Source organism: Acanthisitta chloris, unplaced genomic scaffold (assembly GCF_000695815.1).
Source record: "Acanthisitta chloris isolate BGI_N310 unplaced genomic scaffold, ASM69581v1 scaffold6762, whole genome shotgun sequence".
NCBI classification, from domain to species: domain Eukaryota; kingdom Metazoa; phylum Chordata; class Aves; order Passeriformes; family Acanthisittidae; genus Acanthisitta; species Acanthisitta chloris.
The window spans coordinates 62,593-82,331 of NW_008661030.1; the positions used below are offsets into that span (position 1 = coordinate 62,593).

At 46.4% G+C, this 19,739-nt stretch overlaps 1 protein-coding gene across 1 annotated transcript in view; it reads left to right on the top strand.

Annotated features, from left to right (window-relative positions):
- LOC103797833 (exocyst complex component 6B) overlaps nucleotides 1-19,739 on the top strand; it is a gene marked incomplete at its 5' end in the record, with an annotated part of 135,509 nt that overhangs the window by 40,410 nt on the left and 75,360 nt on the right. Inside the window, 2 exons of the mRNA XM_009070067.1 lie at nucleotides 1,312-1,453; nucleotides 15,162-15,235. Coding sequence (XP_009068315.1) covers nucleotides 1,312-1,453; nucleotides 15,162-15,235 — 216 coding nt within the window. The remainder of the gene's footprint in view (nucleotides 1-1,311; nucleotides 1,454-15,161; nucleotides 15,236-19,739) is intronic.

Genomic DNA, 19,739 nt, shown 5'->3' on the forward strand with positions numbered 1-19,739 from the left:
CAGAAATCTCACCGTGCGGCTGCACATGCAGCCATGAAATGATTCTATATGGTGTCAGCCTGAGGGGTTGGGTGAAAATCTGCGCCTGTGCCAAAGGATTTCCCCATTTTTATGACTTTAATGGATGTTGCAAACCTGTCCAAGTCTTATCTGCCATAAAGAGAATCAAGCTGTGGCTGCCCCATCCCTGGAAGTGTTCCAGGCCAGGTTGGATGGGGCTTGAAGCAACCTGGTTTAGTGGAATGTGTCCCTGCCCATTGCAGGTGGGTTGGAAGTAGATGATCTTTAAAGCCTCTTCCAACCCAAACCATTCCATGATTCCATGATAATAAATGAGATGTTGTTTGCCCATCTTAGGATGTGATGAGAGGTCCTTGGAGCTCTGAACACCCCAAGGTTCTCCTGGATTTGAGCTGCTCCCAGGCAGGGACGTGGTCTAATCCTGCTCATAGCAATGGGAGGTCCTAGAAGGTGATTCCCTTTGAAGAAACTGATATGAGGTTGAGCACTATGTGAAGGTTCCATCACAGATGGGACACATTGAGGAGTCCTGTGTGTAGTTCTGGGCTCCTCACTTCAGGAGGGACATTGATGGGCTGGAGCATGTCCAGAGAAGGGAATGGAGCAGGTGAAGGGTCTGGAACACAAGGAGCAGCTGTGAGAACTGGGGTTATTTAGCCTGGGGAAGAGGAGTCTCAAGGGTGACATTATCACTCTCCACAACTCCCTGACAGGAGGTTGGAGCCAGTTGGGCTCAATCTCTTCTCTCAGGAAACTAGTGACAGGATGAGAGACATAGTCCCAAGCTGTGCCATGGGAGGTTTAGGTTAGACATCAGGAAGAATTTCTTCCCAGAATGGGTGATTAGATACTGGAATGTGCTGCCCAGGGAGGTGGTGGAGTCACCATGGTGGTGGTGAGGAGAGACTGAACATGGCACTTAGTGCCGTGGTCTAGTTGCCATGGTGGTGTTAGGTCACAGGTTGGACTTGAGATCTCAGAGTTCCAACCTGATTCATTCTGTGATTCTGAGGAGCCTGGACTGGTCTAAAGAAGTTCCTTTCACATTTTGTGCTTGGTGGTCTTAACAAGTTTCCCTTTTGCCTTGCAGGGGAAGGTGGCGCAGACAGCATGCATGTCAGCCTGCAAACACCTCTCCACCTCGCTGATGCAGCTGCTGCTGGAGGCTGAAGTGCGGCAGCTGACGCTCGGGGCCCTGCAGCAGTTCAACAGGAGCCTGGACTGGTCTAAAGAAGTTCCTTTCACATTTTGTGCTTGGTGGTCTTAACAAGTTTCCCTTTTGCCTTGCAGGGGAAGGTGGCGCAGACAGCATGCATGTCAGCCTGCAAACACCTCTCCACCTCGCTGATGCAGCTGCTGCTGGAGGCTGAAGTGCGGCAGCTGACGCTCGGGGCCCTGCAGCAGTTCAACCTGGATGTGGAGGAGTGCGAACGTAAGATGCAAAATCATCTCATTGCCCTTTCTTGCTTTGCCCAAAAACTGTGTATTGGGACCCAAGTCAGTATATTAGTGGATCAAAGTGTTCAGGACTGGTGAACACCCACACAGTGCTCACCATGATCACTCCTGGAAATATCTACTCTGTGATACATCCCCTCTACTGCTCTTGTGAGACCCAACCTGAAATGCTTCACACACTTCTGATGTCCCCAACATGAGAAGGATGTGGAACTGTTGGGGCATGTCCAGAGGAGACCATGAGCCTCCTAAGAGGATTAGAGCACCTTCCCCACAAAGACAGACTGAGGAAGTTGGGGCTGTTCAGCCTGGAGAAGAGAAGGTTGTGTGGAGACCTCAGAGCAACCTGCCAGGATCTGAAGGGGCTCCAGGGTAGCTGCAGAGGGACTCTTGGCTAGGAACTGCAGTGACAGGACAAGGAGTGATGAGAATAAATTGAAAGAGGGAAATTTAGATTAGATATTAGGAAGAAGTATTTTTCCTGTGAGGGTGGTGAGACACTGGCACAGGTTGCCCAGGGAGGCTGTGGATACCCCAACCCTGGCAGTGTTCAAAGCCAGGCTGGATAAAGCCTTGAGCAACCTGGTGTGGTGGGAGGTGTCCCTGCCCAGGGCAGGGGGTTGGGACTGGATGATCTCTAAGGTCTGTTCCAACCTCTTAACATTCTATGACTCTATCTTCAGGACACAATAAGTTCAGCAAATTCTAATAGATCAATGTTTTGCTCATCCTTTTACTCTTTAATGCTCTCTTGGTGCTCTCCAGACCATCTTTACTTGTTGAAATGGAGTATTTTGCGACTAGGAGGGATTCAAGTGTATGAAACATGAGGAGGACTAACAAAAATCAGTTTATTTACTTATATCCTATCCCATCCTTGGGATTGTTCAAGCCAAGTGTGGATGGTGCTTGAATCAACCTGGTCATAAGAAGCTTACGTTCCTCAGAAATTCTGGTCCGCTCCTGATCTCAGGGAGTTTTAAACTCCAGTTGAAGCCTTTTTGCAGTGTCAGTGTTACGGAAAAGTGATGTCTTGTGGCAAAATAAATTAATCTACTCAGAGGTGTGCGTGGAGCATTGTGGTGCCAGCGCTGTGGCTCTGCTCTCAATCTACTCATTTTGGGTCATCTAGTGTCCACCTGAATTTGCTCTGGAATCCTAAGGTTGCCCTCAAGTTGCTGCTTGTCCTACTCAGTAAAAGGCTTATAAAACAGAGCGCAAAGCAGAGAAAATGGTGTTTTTCTTCATATTTTGAAAACTAAGCTAAAGCAGAATGAACACACTTGTGCAGAGGAAACTTATGCAGAGGATCTTCTGTCCCTTACACAGGGCATGGATCTATAGTTGGGATTAGTATTGGGATAGATTTATTGTTTGGATTAACATTGGGATGGATCAGCATCTGTGGCTGTTAAAAACACAGACCTTGACAGAGTTGATAAAGAGCTCTGAAACCTTAGCTAAAGTATTTTGAGGATTTTTGTTTCCAGATATCCACCTTTTTGGCTTTCTTGATTGAGGTGGAGATTGGGATGTATTTTGGTTATCATGGAATCATGGAATGGTTTGGGTTGGAAGAGACCTTAAAGCCCTTATCATTGCAACCCCCTGCCATGGGCAGGGACACCTTCCACTACACCAGGTTGCTCCAAACCCCATCCAGCCTGGCCTGGAACACTTCCAGGGCTCAGTGACATCAGCTGCATTGGCTTCATCATCTGTTGGCACTTCAGACTGTCAAAACGTGTACTTCCCCCCCTTATAAAACATTTTCCTGTCCATGTTTTCCTTCAGCTTCTCCCATCAATAGTGAGACTAAATTTATTGCTGAGAAACATCCCCCAGTAAGAATATTCGTGTTCATAACAAGTATATATCCATCTTTTAATGCCCCTTTGCTCTTTTCCAGCACTCAGCTGAATAACCTGGGAGCAGAATCCTTGTTTAATGACTCATATCCCAATGTTTGCAGCTCTATCATATGTCATAACACCAGCAATGCCTTATTTTTCTTTCAGCAATGCCTTCAGCCCTGAATGTCTAATTTGTGTCCCATCAGCGCTTCGGTAGCAGCTGTGTCCCAGTAGGGATGGGCAAATAGCTGGGAATAATAGGAAGCATTTGTCATTAATAATAGTTTCCTTCTTTTTTGGCTGCAAACAGACTGGGAATGCAGCAGTTTTCCGCTCTGTCTGCAGGTCACTAAGCAGCATCTCTTCCCTAAAAGCTCCTGCTGCTAAGGAAAACGGATGGCATTTACTAGCAGGCTTAAAGGCACAATTCCTTCAATTCCAACTGTTTTGTGAGGCCAAACCAGGAGCACTCAGACACTGAAGAGCAGGTGATGCCAACCTGAGCAGTGGGGCAGGTGACCTGCTCCCCCAGCCCTGGCCTGAGGTGCTGTTGTGGGCAGGGAATGGAGATGGATGCTGGAGCTGTAGCCTTCCAATCCATCACTGTCAGCCCCACAACAGGCAACCCAGACAGGCTTTTTGTTCCTTTTTGTCAGCAAAAATGTGTTCCCTCAGGCCTGTGGGTTTGTCTGGTGGCTTTGGCTGACACCAGAAATCATTTTAGTTCTAATTTTGAACAGAAATGCATCAAGATCTTGATTTTAGGCAAAGCCAATTGCAAGAGTGTTGTGTTCAGAAAATATGTTTCAATTTGCAAGATGGTGGTTTTATTGTTTTACCTGAAAGCTCAAGTGTGACTGTCATTGCATCCTCATGGTACCATTACATAGGTCACTTCATGCCTCTTCCTCCATCCTCTGCCTCCCCCAGACCCCCAAACCTTATAGTCTAGCAGTTTTATCATGTAGCTGTCATATTAAAATAGGATTTTTTAGCTGTTTGGAGCACTTCCAGTGAGTGCTGTGGTGTGAGAATGGGACTGGAGTTTGATCCTGGAGTTTATTGTGGCTTTATTTAAGTCTCTTGTGAGCACCAAATGACAAAGGTCCTGTTAGGTTGTCTGTGATGAGAGAAGCCTGGGAAATACCTCATCTACTTTCCCATAGCTTTATCCCTGTGGTGCAACCACAGTGCTGGACCCTTTGGCTGGGCAAAACCCTCAAGGAGATGTGTGGCACTGATAGGTCCTGCCTGTCAAGGTGAATATCCTTTGTTTTTCCCAACAAAAAGCTGTTTCCCGAGATATGTTAGAGGTTTGGAAGTCTGAGAGCAGCATTACAGGGATGTGTGTGTGTGGATGGCACAGCTGACACCCAGGGTAGGGCTAAAGGCAGATTGGATATGCCTGATTTTGGCCAGGTATGAGTTGTAACCCTTGTTCTTGTGCCTTGGCTTTCCATGGCTCTTTTTTATGCAGTCAAGAGAGATTCTCTCACCTCCTTTTTAAACCTGAACTGGAATAAAGCACAGAGGTTAAATGAACTGCCCAAAAAGACACAGTAGGACATGTCTAATTATGTCTCAATTTAGGAGTGAGTTCTGGCTCCAGCCCAAAGAGCCAACTTGAAAAGAGGGAAAAAACCCAACACTGGAGAGGGAGAAAAAAATCCCTAAGACAATATTTCTGTGAACCTGTAAATAGAGGAGGTGATGCTTTTTTCAGGACAGGCATTTGCTTTTTTTCAGGGGGTTTGTTGTCCAGAATACATCTGTAGCCCAAGATTTAACACTGCAATGGGCTGTTTGTAATTTATGTGTGCATTGTAGTCCAGTTCCCTGCTCTGCTCTGCTCTGCTCTGGACTGTTTGGTGCTGATAAACACATAATGTATATAAAAAAGATATAATTTTATAAATATGGAATTTTTCCATATCTCCTGTATTTCAGCGTAGAATCGTAGAATCATGGAATGTTAAGGGGTTGGGATTGACTTTAGAGATCATCTAGTCCCAACCCCCTGCCCTGGACAGGGACACCTCCCACCACACCAGGGTGATCAAGGCTTTATGCAAGCTTGAACACTGTCAGGGTTGGGGCAGCCACAACCTCCCTGGAGCATCCACAGCCTCCCTGGGCAACCTGTGCCAGTATCTCACCACCCTCACAGCAAAGAACGTCTTCCTAATATCTAATCTAAATTTCCCTCTTTCAATTTATCCCGATCACTCCTTGTCCTGTCGCTGCAGTTCCTAACCAAGAGTCCATCTGCAGCTTCCCTGCAGCCCGTTCAGGTCCTGGCAAGTTGCTCTGAGGTCTCCACACAACCTTGTCTCCTCCAGGCTGAACAGCCCCAACTCTCTCAGCCTGTCCTTGTAGGGAAGGTGCTCCAGTCCTCTGATCAGCTTTGTGGCCTCCTCTGGACTTGCTCCAACAGTTCCATGTTCTTCTTGTGTTGGGGACACCAGGGCTGTGTGCAGCTCTCCAGGTGGGTCTCACCAGAGCAGAGTAGAGGGGAAGAATCCCCTCCATCCCCTGCTGCCCACACTCCTTTGGATGCAGCCCAGGACTGGATTGGTTTCTGGGCTGTGAGCTCACACTGCAGCTCATGGGGAGTTTCTCATCCACCATCACACCCAATTCTTTCTCCTCAGTGCTGCTCTCAGTTCCACAGAATGGGAACTAAACATAGTGGGAATCAAATGTAACAATCGGGTTTGGAGATTACAACCAGAAAATCCAAGAGAAATGGGGCTGTTCTCACTCCTCCAAAAATGTTTCCCATCTCTGTAACCACTTCCAACAGTTGTTCGTAATCCTTAGATCATAAAATAAGCAATTCCATAATCTCCAAAGTCTTTTAGCCGCTGCTTTATGAGAAATTAAAAGTGCTGTAAAAATTAGATTTCAAATTGAATTAAACTCCCTATTTTTAGTCAGTTCACTACTGGGGGCAGCCAAGAGCAAACACTGATATCTCTGCCGTTTGGAGGAATCCTCCAGCCTGACACAAGTTGTGCCAATATGGATCATGGCACAACCATTCTCCACATCCTCCTTGGCTGTGGTGTCTGACTCCAAGAAATTTCTCACATGGACCTCCTGGATGTGGGATGAGATTACAGCATTTGCCCACTGTGCTGGAGTCCTCCTCTCCCTTGAGTGGGCTTGGCATGATGAAAACATCTCCTAGATCCTTCCAACCTGTGACCCATTAGGGATTAGCTGGAGGTTTTGAGGACAAACACCCTGATTTCAGGAGTTTGCAGTGTGTGCTTGCTGGTGTGTATTCTGCTGCAATGCACCACCACAAGGTTGTGTTTTGGGGAGAAAAGGGGATATTGCAATGGATAGACGGAAAGGCTGGAGCAGATCACATCAAGAGAGGAATCTCCATGCCATGAATGCTGATCTTCAATACACCTCCAATCCTGGGCAGTTCTGGGCCTCTCACAACAAGAGAGACATTTTGGGGCTGGAGCTTGTTCAGAGAAGGGAACGGAGCTGGAGAAGGATCTGAAGAACAAGGAACAGCTGAGGGAGCTGTGGGGGCTCAGCCTGGAGAAAAAAAGGCTCAGGGTGAACCTTCTCCCTCTCTATTACTCCCCTGACAGGAGGTGCAGCCAGGTAGGACTAAGGCTCTGCTTCCAGGGAACAAGCAACAAAAGTAAACATCCTCAAGTTGTGCCAGTGGAGGTTTAGGTTGGATATTAGGGACAATTTCTTCACCGAAGGGACCGTCCAGTCCTGGCACAGCTGCCCAGGGCAGTGGTGGAGTTACCATCCCTGGAGGGATTTAAAAGTCGTGTGAATGTAGCACTTGGGGACATGGTTTAGTAGTGGCCTTGGTAGTTCTGGAGGAGTGGTTGGACTTGTTGGTCTGAGAAGGCTTTTCCAACCTAAACAATTCTGTCAGTCTTCAGATCTTGCAATACCTGATGGTTTTTTATTATATTAGTGGCTGATAGCTCTTGCCAAAGGCCTCTCTGTGCCACTCAGATGGTTAAAAAGAAAAGAAAGATGTTTAAAAGCAAATGATGGCTACAAGTCCTCCTGAGCCACGGGTCTGGTGTGCAGGGTAGTGTTCCTGCAGCGCTTGGTGGTTCTGTGCTGCCTGAGCTGGTGGTAACTGTGTGTGTGTGAGCTCCTCACCCATGGTGAGAGCCAGGAGGGGACCTGTATTGGCCTATGAAGGACAAAGCTAAGTGAGGTGTTCTGGGTTGTGATGGTGCAAAAGGACCATAGCTCTCTTCTGGACAGTTGGTAGGAGCTCCTTACACTGTGGTGCTGGATGTTTAGGAGTTTGCAGGCTGCAGTGGCATCGCTTGAAGATGGTACATGGGTAGCAGGTGAAGCTGATGGAAGAGCAGGAAAGAGGCATGCTAGATGGCAGGTTGGTTTGCCACCTTCCAGCAGTGCCTGAAGGCAGTGTCCTGCAAGCCAGTGTTCCAACTCTTTTTTTGGAGCCAAGCTTCAATTGGAAAATTTGCCATCTTCTCCCCATGCTGACTCTAGGGCCTATCGTGCCCCAGGACACTCCCTGTGGTGCTTTGCCATGGGTTGGGACTGCCATTCCCTGCCCTGAGTCTGTTGTTAGTGTCCTCGACTGCTCCAAATATAGGGATGAGCCCAGATTGCATGAACTGCCTGCACGGATAACTTTAAAGGGCACCTTCCCATCATGGAGCAAGAGATCCTGATGTTCTTAGATTCAGGATGTTCTGCTCATCCCTGGGAATGTGCAGTGCCTCTGTTTTCCTAGTGCTTTGCAATTCCTGCAACACACACCGTTCTCTCAGAGGATGAGAGGAGCACATCCCTTCCTTCCCACCTCCTCACCTGTCAAAACTCAGCCCTCACTGGAGGACAAAACTGCATTTTCCTGGTGTTAAACTGGAGTGAGGAGATCTGTACTGAGAGCAGAGTTGGCTTCCGAGCACTGCTGTAGTTGCATTCTGAAATGGGAAGGGTGCATTATTGGTACTCCCAGTGACAGCAGGCATGGAACTGGGAGCCTCTGGTCCATGGCTGTGCCACCTTCCTATGCTTGGATTTATCCTCCCTTATTTCTCCCTAAATTTATTCCCTTTGGGCATATTGAGAATGTATTTAATGCTGCTGATGTCCCTCAGGTGACCATTCTGAGAGGTTGCAAAGCACTTGCAGTGGTGAAGGGAGTGATGCCTGGGGAATTAGTGCCTATGGATGTGCATGGAGGAGCAGTGCATGACTTCCCATCCATGAGCTGCCAAAATTGTGTCCCTTTTGTCAGGATGCTGAGTGGAAATATTTGGACAGCATCTACTTTAGCACAGTCTTTACAAGTGTGACTTGCGCAAATCCTGGGAGTTTGCATGATGTCAAAGAGGAAAGAAGTTCTCTCCAGGCTTTTGATTTTGCTCCTGAGCTGAGACCTGCTTCCTTCCACTCTCTGTAACCGTCACCTTATTTTTCTCCCTTCACCTGCCCTTTCATCTCTCACTTTGTCTCCTCCAGCCTTTAGCTTTAGTATTCCTCTCTCTCTTTTCCTTCTCTTCTGTCTCCTTCATAAACGTGTTCCTTATCCCATGGTGTCACCTCAGCCTTTCCTGTTCTCTTGTCTCCAGCTTGTGCTGTCTGCTACAACATTTTGAATATGTTTTTTACAACGTGGGTTGTGAGGCACAGGCACAGGTTGCCCAGAGAAGCTGTGGCTGCCCCATCCCTGGAAGTGTTCCAGGTCAGGTTGGATGGGGCTTGGGGCAACCTGGTCTAGTGGAAGGTGACCCTGCTCATGGCAGTGGGTTGGAACTAGATGGTCTTTAAGGTCAATTCCAACCCAAACCATTCCATGATTCTAGGATTTTTGATATCCTCCATCTCCGACACCTCTCTGTGTTCTCTTTTGTTACCAGGATACCCACTAATATTTATTTACTTATCCTTGCAACTCTAGGAAGAGAATTTCCTTCTGTCCACACCTAATTTTGTTTAAGCAATTTTAAGATCACCCAATTCCTCAGGTCTGCACCTGCCTTCCCTTCCCACCCATCATGGACACACACTATTGATGCTTGTCAACCTTTGCAGCTCAAATTAGAATTGTAGAATCATAGCCTCATGGAATGGTTTGGGTTGAAAGGGGCCTTAAAGATCATCCCTTTCCACCCCTTGCCATGGGCAGGGACACCTTCCACTAGTCCAAGTTGCTCCAAGCCCCATCCAGCCTGGCCTGGAGCACTTCAAGAGATGAGGAGTCTACAGCATCTTGAGGTGATGGTGAGGTGTGCACAATCCACTTTTCCTAGTATTAGTCTTTAATGAAATTGAGAACTTCACATCTACTAAGAGACGTCCACCAGACATCTGGATGATGGGTTTGGGAACCTGTAGAGATATGTAACTTGGTTCTTAAGTCTATTCTATGGATTGTGCCAAATGTCTTGGCACACATCTCATACAGTTTCTTTTGAAGAGTTTCGTTTTCTTCTACTTGAAAGCATCCACTGGTGAGAAGTTCCTCCCTGGGACTGTGGGTGCTCCTCAGCTCTGCCAGCAGACCATCCCGGCCCCTGGGACCACTCATTTGTCTGCTGTGACTCCAGGCTGATCTTTGTTCCATCAGAGAAACAAATGATGAAGAGGAGTAGAAATTTTTCATTAATCTGACCCAGTTCAGTGTATTTTGGGTAACTCCTCCCTCTTCCCACAGCTCTCTGGAATCACCCAGATGGGAATGAGCTTTGATAATTTGGTCTGTAATGGGTAACAGCTTCAAAGCAGGATTGTGTGGGAATGGTGTGGGTGAAGGATAAGCTCAGTATGGAAAGCGGGTGAAGTACGAGCTCAGTATGGAAATTGGGATCTTCTCTCTGTTCCTCTTGCCTCAATACCTACATATAATTTCTCTCTGCTCCTCTACCTCAATACCTACACATAAGTTCTTTCTGTTCCTCTTCTCTCTGTTCCTCTTGCCTAAGTTCCTACCCATAATTCCTCACTTTTTCCCCCTCTGTTAGCTTCTCCAGAGTCCACACAGAGACTTCTTCTTGAGCTTCAACATCCTCAAGGTGTCATTTTGTTCCTCTGGCTAATGTGCAAGAGATCACTTGGATTTTCTAGGATACTCTTCCAAGGATTTATCTAAAGATGGCTTTGAGACCTACATTCTTCCTTGAGTAATACTGAGATGGTTGTTTCCCCAAATCTTGTTCATGGCCAGTACAACCACAAGCAGATTGTCCACATTCCTGTCCACAGGAGCTGCTGTAACCATGATCCCATCATGAATTCCAGTCATGTTGTATAAAGCAGAGGAAATTTGACCCTCAGAACGATGTTTTTGAGGGATGAAGTCGCTGCCTGTGTTCATTTTCACCACACAATACGTGCAGGACCCTATCCCTGCGTGCACAGCCATGTACAGTGCACAGGAGGAGATTCCCCGTTCTCTGGAATTAATTTCCAGTGGATGTCTCTTTTCTGCTGTGCGTTTGAACTCTTTATTCTTTGTCCATTGTAAAGGGCTTAACGGTTCCTGTTCCTTGATTCTTTCATTAGTGAAATGTTTTGGAAGAGAGGTTAGAGTCCCCCTGTGACCTGCCCTGGGTGGCCCAAGGCTGTAGACCTTGCAAAGACATTACTTTTTTGGCCTGAACACAAGGCTCTCAAACCTTTAGCCTGGCTAAATGCTTTGTACAAACAGCCTCATACTGATCCGCTCTATTCTCCTGTGATTTTCTGCTCAAGGGGCTGTACTGTAGGTTGCTTGCTGTGTTTGCCACTTGCCTTGGTAGTGAAGACAGTACAATAAACGAATCCGACAGTACTGAGGCCAACACTGTGCTTCGTTGTTCCAAGAAAATTATCCTGAAATCTGGTTGAAGAGATTAAAACCAAGAAGAACTGGCTGTGTCTTTCCTCTAAAGCTCTGTTCTCTTCTTTGTTTCTTCTTTATTCTTTAAGACTTTGTTCATTCCTCCTTCAGAGTAAGTTTGTGGCATTGGTATGTAAAGTGTGACCTATGATTACGGCTATTTTTATAACAACCATGGGGTGAAGCATTGCATTCATTCCTCCTTGGGCTCCTCACAGCCAAGGGCTGTAGCTGCTCTCTTCGAGCATTTGAGCCTTATTCTTGGTCTCATTTCTACTGTGAGACAAATAATATCAGCTTGTATGTCATTTCATTGCTTGAATTTGATCATAGAATCATCAAGATTGGAGGAGATCTCTGAGATCATCAAGTCCAACCATTAACCTGTCACTGCTGTAACCCCTAAACCCTAATCCATACCCGCCAGCTCTAGATCCAGACACCTCTTAAACACTTCCAGGGATGGTGACTCCACCACCTCCCTGGGCAATCTATTCCAGTGCCCGACCATCCTAGTTGGAAGGGACCTTAAGGATTATCTACTTCCAACCCCTGCTGTGGGCAGGGACACCTTCCAGTAGAAGGTTCCAGTGCACTGTTGATGCAGTAGACAATCTTCTTTTGATGAGAATTACTGTTCAAATAAGTGTTGGGTCAATGTGTGACCATCATAACACGCAGTCTTAAAAGAGCTGTGTCACTGCAGAACTCTCCCAACCTTCCTCACACATCTTCCTTAGGAATCATAGAATCCCAGATGAATTTTGATTGGAAGGGACCTTAAAGATCATCTCATCTAGTTCTAACCCCCTGCCATGGGCAGGGAACAATGGGAAGGGACAATAGAGACAGCTAAAGATGAACTGATTATGAACAACCAGGTCTTGGGATGAAATCTGTCTTGGGATGAAATCTGTCTTGAGTTGCTCAAAGGCAGGTGACAGCAGTGATAAATTCACAAGTCTTGTGCAAACATTCCAAACCTGGTCACAGTCATTTTCTCATGAGGGTTTGGAGTTCATGCTTTCGGGAAGATCCTAAATTCCACAGCTCCATGTGTGCTTCTGAGTAGATTTCTAACAGCTGAAAAGCCCTAAATCCAAAATAGAAACTCGCTTTCACTGCAGTCCTGTCAGGCTTTGTTTTCCAGTGTTTCTGCAGTTATAATCAGGAACATGGTGTGATCCCATCCATAGAGGGTAGGACATCATGGTTGAGTACCTCAACCCAAGGATGTCTGTGACACTGAATCACACAGGAGAGTTTTATCTCTTCAGAGGATGCTCTACACTATTTCTCACATCGAAGTACTTGTAGCCTCTCAGGTATGTGCTGTTCCAGAGTTGGGGGTTTTAGGATTGATGTGGCTTTGGGGATAATTTTTCCAGATGAGACAGTGGGGTGCAGAGTGTGTGTGTAAAGATGATTTATCCTTTGCAGATCAGAGTCAGAAGTCTTGGGTTGTTCCTCCCTTGCATGTGGTGCCTCAGGCAAGCTGCAGGCAAGTTTTATAGCAAACGTGCATGAAAATGATTTAACAGTTAGAATTAATTGAAACAGTTTTTGAGGGATAAATGTGAACTCACTTTGGGCTGTTTGCAGCCTGAATATTGCAGGGTTGGGCAGGGAAATTGGCTGGAAGCTGAGCAGCTCTGAGCTCATAGAATCATGGAATGGTTTAGGTTGGAAGAGACCTTTAAGATCATCTCATTCCCATGGGCAGAGATGCCTTCCACTAGACCAGGTTGCTACAAGCCACATCCAACCTAACCTTGAACATTTCCAGGGATGTGGCACTCTGGGCAAGCCAGTCCCTCACCACTCTCACAGGGAGGAGCTTCCTCCTAATAATCTCTGTCCATCATGTGCAAAACTCTTTAGGCACAACCATGGGTGGTTCCTCCTGCCTTTGATTCATCTTTCTCTATCCAAAATCCAAATGTGAACAATCAATTCTATAATTTCTCTTTTAACTTTTTATGTTATTCATCCCTAGTAGTAATACTGGATAAAAGTAATGATTCTCACAGGGAGGAGCTTCCTCCTAATAATCTCTGTCCATCATGTGCAAAACTCTTTAGGCACAACCATGGGTGGTTCCTCCTGCCTTTGATTCATCTTTCTCTATCCAAAATCCAAATGTGAACAATCAATTCTATAATTTCTCTTTTAACTTTTTATGTTATTCATCCCTAGTAGTAATACTGGATAAAAGTAATGATTTTCCAGGTTGTTTGTTCTTTTCCTGCAGCAGTTGTCACTTGACTGATGACTTTAAGGATGAGCAATGGTTTCAATCTCAGTGCTCTTCTGGTGTCTGAGACTATTAAAAAGAAAAGCTGTGGATGCCTGGAACTGGTTGCTGTGCCCCTGGAGGTACCCTTGTCTGTGTTGAAGGATGTTCTCCCTCCCAAGGTCTTAATGGAAGGTGGAGCAGGAGAGCTGACAAATAACCTTCCTTTGCTTCCCAGAATGTAGGCAGTGGAGGAACAGGGCTGAATCCTAATGTCTAATTCATTGGTCTCTTCTCATTAGAGCCATGGGAGCTGCTCCTAGGATTGGGTTACTCTAGAAAACTGGGAGTGTGATGATTTATTTTCCTTCTTTTGAAGCATTTGCTTGAAAATGGCATACCTTTTGAAAGGAGAAGCATTCAAGGAGGCATGCAATGGCATGAAATGACTTTGTCCATTAGTACCTCTGATCAGTCATGGAGACATAAGGCAAAATCCTCCTTCCTTATTGCCAAGCCATTCTTAATCCTCATCTTTGTGGAGTTTTAGGAGCTTGTCAAGGTTTCCTGTATGGTGAAAACCAGGATAGTTGGGTGGTAATGGGCCATATACACGCAAAATCTGCGTGTTGGTGTCTGTTTTCCCTCCCTTCTTCCTTTCTGTCATGACGCTTGGTTTCATCTCAAGAAAACATTCAGCCTGCAGCATCTGCAGGAGCAGTGAAACTCAACCAAAGGCAAACACTCCCTCTTGAGTCTTTCATGAAGTCGAGTTGTGGCTTCACAAATTAGGTCCCCTCAGTGATGAAAGAGGAGACAGGAGATAAAGCTGTAACTAAAGAGGGTGAAAATGAAGTGAAGTCGGACAAACCCAACCTCAGGCGTATCTTCAAAAGACACCCTTGGATATGTGTCGGCTTCATGGGCACTACCAAGGAAAAGCTGTTAAATGCCACGGAAGAACTAAGGTCCTCTAACATGGCTTCATTCAAGTGGTTTAGATTTGGGGTAAAGAATGGATTAGAAGAAAAATGAATGACCGAAGTATGAAACTTTGGCGAGATCACCCTGGAAGGAGATAAATGTGGCCTTGGAAATATTCTCTTCGCTTCAGAAGCCAGCGTTATTCACTTGGCAGATGTCTTCATCCAGCAGAAATAAATATGCCACCCGATGGCCACAATCCCTCCCATTCGGGCGAGCGGCCGCTGGCAAGAGTGTGCCACTACCAGATCATGCAAATCATCTGCTGCCGAATAACTAATGCCGTGGCCAGGCATATTTTTTTGATGAATGCTTCTGGGGCCTGGTGACAGGCGTGAAATTAGAAAATTCCTTCAGCGCCCTAAAATATAAATAGCTTTCGGAACTGAAAGGGGTTTCACAGCTGAAGATTTTATTGTGTGGAGAGGAAAAACTTTTCCACCCCCATCCCCCCCTTTCTCCTGGGCGAGTTGTTTGTCCGTTCACAAAACAAATACTCTGGAGCCCAGTGCGGCTCATGGGAATAAATTTCAGGTCGAATTAGTACAGTTTCCTTGCTGTCAGGACGGTGGAATTAATGGTGTTTTGATGACACGAATTTTGAAGGGCAAACAAAGACACTGAAGGGAGGGAGACATGACTCCTTAGAAGCGTGGTCCTCCTCTCCCCCAGCCTCTCTTGTCTTCCCTGTCATCCGTCTGCCAATCTCCCTGTCCATGGTTAGTTAAAGGCGCTTTTTATCCTCTTTTCTTTCCCACAGAGTTTGCCAGATCCGGCCCAGTGCCTGGGTTCCAAGGGGACACGCTGCAGTTGGCCTTCATCGACTTGAGACAAGTAAGTCTTTGTGTTTTTGTTTTTTGTTTTGCTTTTAAGATGTGTGACTGAAGACCATCAGGTCTTAAGGGAAGGGAGAGGAGGGGAAACGGCGTCAGTGATTTACGCCAGAGACCTATATTTCCCCCCTCCTCCTCCTCTCTGCGCTCGAAGCCACCTCCTTATTGAGCACTCCTGGAGATGGTGGAGGTGAAAAGGGCTGGTGGGATGGGGGCGAGGAAGAAAGCCAGGCCTGACCCTGGCCGATGGGGCCCATTGTGCTTGGGTTGGCTTCTGCAGACGCGGCGAAAAGATAACGCGGCAACTCCGCGGGCTGACGCCAAGCAGGTGGTGTGAACAGAGAGAGCAGTGATGCAGAGACCGCCCGCCTTGGGGACTTTTGTTCCCAGAGAATGCCCCCAGAGGCGTTGTGCGAGGGTGAAGGAATTTGCATTTGCCTGTGTGCGTGCCCGTTTGTGTCCCTCTTCGGATCGGCCACCTCCCCCCTCCCTGGTCCCCTCTTCTGCAGGTGGTCCCCAGCCAGGAATCACAAAGTGACTGTTGGGGAAGATGACTGGGGAAGGCTCCACCCATCAGTGGCCACCTCTTGAGGGGGCCCTGTTAGAGCCAAGTTGACCATAGCAGGTACTGAGGCATCTGTGGGGCTTGGCAAGCCAATTTAGGGAGAAAGGCCATTCTAGCGAGTCATTTGTTTGGGGTAGAAATGGGCATTATTGACACACTAGGCCGGGGGGAAAAGTGAGGTGGTCCTGTCATCTCTTGGCACTGAAGATGGATGGGTTGGATAGAAAGTCTGAATGAAGTAAGACTCAATGACTGATGCTTCTCTCCTATTAAAACAATCTTTTTTTGTCTGTTGAACCCCTCTGGCATTGTCCCTCCTGCCATCATGATGCAGTGCCTCTTGTCTGCAGGGTTGACGTAGTTTGCATTCTGAAAACTTTCGGGTGCTGAGGGTATTCCTTCAATCTGCATAATCCCTTGTATCGATGAGCTTCTGACCACTGGGACTCTGATTCATGCTGGAGTTGCTTTTAACCCGTAAGGGTTTGAGAACTTCTCCAAATCCAATTTATGTGCAGGGAGTAATCTGTCATCCCATGACACTTCTGCAGAGCTGCAAGAAGTGTAATAACGTTGAGGTGTTGTGCCTTCACTTTTCAGTCTTGGGCCTGCCAGGAGCTGCCAAATTTGTCTGCAAAGTGGTCGAAATAGCTCCATGGGAGAGGTGTATATTATCATCACACTGCGTTGACACTTTTATCTTCATTAGCTTCTTGGCACTTTATTGACTGCAGGACACAACGCGCCTGCAGCCTCCTGGGTATAAGGAAATGTGGAGGCTTTGGGCCTTTTCCAAGCACTAAGACATGAATGCAGGGAGTCTGAAGAGGAAAGCTGTGGCTGTTTGAAGAATGAAATGCCTTAAAAGTGCTTGGTGAGGTTCAACTGTGCCGAGGCAGGGAAATGTTTGTACGGTTCATAAGAGTAAAATGAAGCCAAATGAATTCAGCTTGGGTGAGGAGAAAGCTGAGCAAGAGCCCTCTACAATCTTCCTCCTCTGTCAAGTGCTTGTCTTTGTACATGGTATTTTCTACTTTGTTTTGGAAGGTAGTCCCAACTTAACTTCGTGCATTTAAAAAGAGCAAAGACTCTGAATTTCAAGGCCAGTTTGGATGGATTTGGATGGCAATCTGATCTAGTGGAAGGGATCCCTGCCCATGGTGGGGACACTGGAACTAGTTGATATTTGAGGTCCTTTGCAGCCCAAACCATTCTATGAATTGTAAGGAGAAGGAGGAGATGCTCTGACTTGTTGAGTATCAGATGAGGACAGGCAGTCCTGGATCTTCTGGATAACAGGAATGCTTGTTGATGCCAAGTATTGTGCAGATAATGGACTATAACTCATTGCTCCAAATAGAGAAGGATCAACCTATCACTGCCTTACCAAGATTAGCAATAAGGTGCAAAGATGAGATAGTTCCCAACTCTGCATGTCCTGTCAATGACCTTTGTGTCGCCAAACTCCATCTGTGTGAAGCTCTGCTGGCTGCTGTATGGCCATCAGAGCTCCAATGCTCCCACCACTGTGGTGCTTCTTGTTGGACTGCAGCTCTAACTGGAGCAGGGAGTAGCTGGAAAGGTGGATGGATGAAGGTACAGCAAGGAGAGATCTCTGATTTGTTCTTCAGCATGTCTTTTTGGACATTGTATTCTTTCTCTTTTAAGCCACTAAATTAAACTGGAATAATGTAGGTTTAAGTTAGATGTTAGGAAGAAATTCTTCCCTCTGAGGGTGCTGAGACACTGGCATAGGTTGCCCAGAGAAGCTGTGGCTGCTCCATCCCTGGAAGTGTTCCAGACTAGATTGGAGGGGCCATGGAGCAGTCTGGTCTAGTGGAAGGTGTCCCTGCCCATGGCAGGACATGGAAGAAGATGGTCTGTAAGGTCCTTCCAGCCCAAATCTGCCTCGGATTGTGTGAAACATTAACACAGTATTGACTTAAAAGATACAACCTGAAAGTGTTTGTGTTTCTGGCTGTTCTCCTTCACTCAGGAGGGATGAGGTGGTGAAGGGATGTTTCCAACCTGAAATCCAGATAGGCTTCTTGGAATGTTAAATGTCATTTCCGGTTCATATTTCAGGTAGGTTTATACTTCCTTTGGAGCTGTTGCATCAATTAATTAGTGTATCTTTGCACAAGCAGGCAGAAGTGGTCTGACGTGGTAATGTAGGGAGGAAAAATGACTGGGCAAAAATCATAGAATCATAGAATGTTAAGGGGTTGAAATGGTCCTTAAAGATCATCTAGTCCCAGCCCCCTGCCCTGAGCAGGGACACCTCTCACCACACCAGGTTGCTCAAGGCTTTATCCAGCCTGGAATGAACACTGCCAGGACTGGGGCATCCACAGCCTCCCTGGGAAACCTGTGCCAGTGTCTCACCACCCTCACAGCAAAAAACATCTTCCTCGAATCTCATCTAAATTTCCCTCTTTCACTTTATCCCCATCACTCCTTGTCCTGTCACTGCAGTTCCTAGCCAAGAGTCCCTCTCCAGCTTCCCTGGAGCCCCTTCAGATCCTGGCAGGTTGCTCTGAGGTCTCACACAACCTTCTCTTCTCCAGGCTGAATGGTCCCAACTCTCTCAGCCAGTCTTTGTAGGGAAGGTGCTCCAGTCCTCTGATCAGCTTCGTCGCCTCCTCTGAACTTGCTCCAACAGTTCCATGTCCTTCATGTATTGGGGACACCCAAATGTACCAAAGTAGGGAGAGTAAAGAGAGAATAAGGAGATTAAAGAGATTTTCCCTCCCTTCCCAACATATTCAAGTTCTGTCTGTTACAGAACAACTGTAGATCAGAGACAGTTTACAAGGTGATGTTGATTAAGTTTAAGGAAATGATCAAAATTAATTCTTAGTACAATAAAATATAAAATGGTTGAAAAATGCAGTGATTTGGTTTGTGTCTTGAACACAGATCCTTGTAGTGGGAAATTAGCCCTATAAAGATGTCATTGTCTAGGGCCATCAGAATTCCTTCTTGTTCAGTGCAGTAGACTCAGGTGTTAGTTCATTGAAAGCCTGATTTTCCCCTTGTCCTCAAGGAAATTGGGAGCAGCTCCATCACCTAAAGAGGAAGAATCAAGCCCAGAGAATCAAAATCACTATTCCAAGCAGATAGTAATTTTAAAAGGGCCTTTATTTCCCATGCTGGGACAATTCTAAATGCATAAACACCTTTAATGAGGTGCTAAAGTAAACCAAGTCACATCTCAAATCCTTCTGTGAGAGTGGGACTCAGATATTTGAGGCTTTACGAGGAAGCAAGTTATTTTTCCCCTTGAAGTCTAAACGTTGCTCTTACATACTCACTGCTGTATGTTAGAAATCTGAAATTAATTTATTCCACAAATAACTTTGTTGAAATATGAAATAATTGAGTCTTCTGCATCTTGATTTCAAACTGACCGAATACCATTGAATGTCCAAAACCCACTGAAGATCTCCAGGAGCTTTCAGATCAGCCCCAAGCCTGCAGAGGCAATCAGTTCCCTGTTCTCTCTGCAGCTTCTGGCCAGCTGGAAATGGTTTAGCTGTTCTTTTTCATGGGTTTATTATAAGCAAGTTAGTGAAAAGGAAGGTTTTATGTTTGCCTGTGAAGTTGCTGCAATCCACAGCCGCACTGATCTCTCCTAGAAGCCAGATCGACACTCGTGGCCATCTGCCAAGGCAAATCTGTCTCCAGCACTCGAAGAATTCCACTCTGGGCTGTAGTGAGGGAAAGTACTCGATGGATTACAGTTCCTTGCTCTAGGCCTCTCCACCCATCCAGTGAATTATAAATCCTCTGTGTTGAATTTCCTCTGCAAGTGCAAACTTCAGTGTTGAGGGAGATTTGGAGGCAGGCAGGAGGGAGTCTGTCTGGTTGGATGCATGTGGACGTGCAATGGATGAGGATGGGGAGGTTGCACTCTTCTCCTCCATCATTTTTCTGGTTT